At 44.0% G+C, this 1,126-nt stretch overlaps 1 protein-coding gene across 1 annotated transcript in view; it reads right to left on the bottom strand.

Moving 5' to 3' along the window:
• Nucleotides 1-396: 396 nt before the first annotated feature.
• Nucleotides 397-1,126, bottom strand: part of EMH_0043340 (nucleoside-triphosphatase, putative) — a gene marked incomplete at both ends in the record, with an annotated part of 1,997 nt that continues 1,267 nt past the window's right edge. The window contains one exon of the mRNA XM_013495835.1: nucleotides 397-785. Within this exon, the coding sequence (XP_013351289.1) occupies nucleotides 397-785 (389 nt within the window). The remainder of the gene's footprint in view (nucleotides 786-1,126) is intronic.

Below are 1,126 nucleotides of genomic sequence, written 5' to 3'. Positions count from 1 at the left end.
ATATATATATATATATAATATTCTACTGTATATTATATTATATAATAGATAAATAAAGCTAATAGAGAGGAGTAAGAAGGAGACAAACAAAGAAACAAAGAAAAAACAAAAGAGAGACAGAAAGGAGACAACAGAAAGACACAAACAACCACACAGAGAGACAAAAAAAGGAGACAGGAGACAGCTACCTTTCTCTGTCTCCTTTTCGATTCTCTTCTTCTCCCCTCAATTTATATTTATTTAAACACAGACCCCCACGCACAGCTGCAACTGTTGCTGCTGCAGTTGTTGCTGCTGCAGTTGTTGCTGCTGCTGCTGCAGCAGCTGCTGCTGCAGTTGTTGCTGCTGCAGCAGGTTGGTTATTGTGTATTTGTGTGTGTTGATGTTATAATAAATTTATTGTTCTTCTTTTTCTTCTTTGTTTTCTTGCTGCTGCTGCTGCTGCTGTTTTTCTTTTGTCTCCTCTTCATCTGCTGCTGCTGCTGCAGGTGCTGCTGCTGCAGGCGCTGCTGCTGCTGCTGTTGCTGCTGCTGGTGCTGTTGCTGCTGCTGCTGCCGTCTCGCCTCCTTTTCCCGTTTCGCTTTCTGCTGTTCTCCCTTCTGCTGCTGCAGCTCCCCCTGCTGCTGCTGCTCCCCCTCCCCCTCCTGCTGCTGCTGCTGCTGCTTTTGCTGCTGCTTTTGCTGCTGCTGCTGCATGCCACCTGTCGCTGGCGGTGTGCAGCTTCCCCAGCTCGTAAGCATAGAGGGCCCACTGCCTTTTGTTGGAGACAGCCTTAAGTATAGCGCCTGGGGGCCACCCATACTCTGCAACTTTGTTGCTGCTGCTGCTGCTGCTGCTGCTGCTGCTAGAGAGAGAGAAGGAGTTATATTTATATTTATTTATATTGTTTTGTTTGTGTTCTTCTTTGTTTATATCTAATGCAAATGTTATATTGCTCGGGTGTATATTGTTTTTTGTGAGAAGAGACAAAATGCCGTGGCTGAGGGCGAGCTTGAAGCAGTTTTCTATGTTTATGGGTGTAACTATATTTTCTTTTTTTATTTTATTTTTTTCTTTTTTTTCTGTCTCCTTTTTGTCTCCTCCTCTTTCTGTTTCTGTCTCTGTATGTATTGTTGTCTCCTCTTTA

The sequence above is a fragment of the Eimeria mitis genome, genomic scaffold, assembly GCF_000499745.2.
Source record: "Eimeria mitis Houghton genomic scaffold, Emh_scaff1777, whole genome shotgun sequence".
Taxonomy (NCBI): Eukaryota; Apicomplexa; class Conoidasida; order Eucoccidiorida; family Eimeriidae; genus Eimeria; species Eimeria mitis.
Note: the sequence above shows the minus strand (reverse complement) of the source record. Positions and strands in the feature narration are given on the sequence as shown.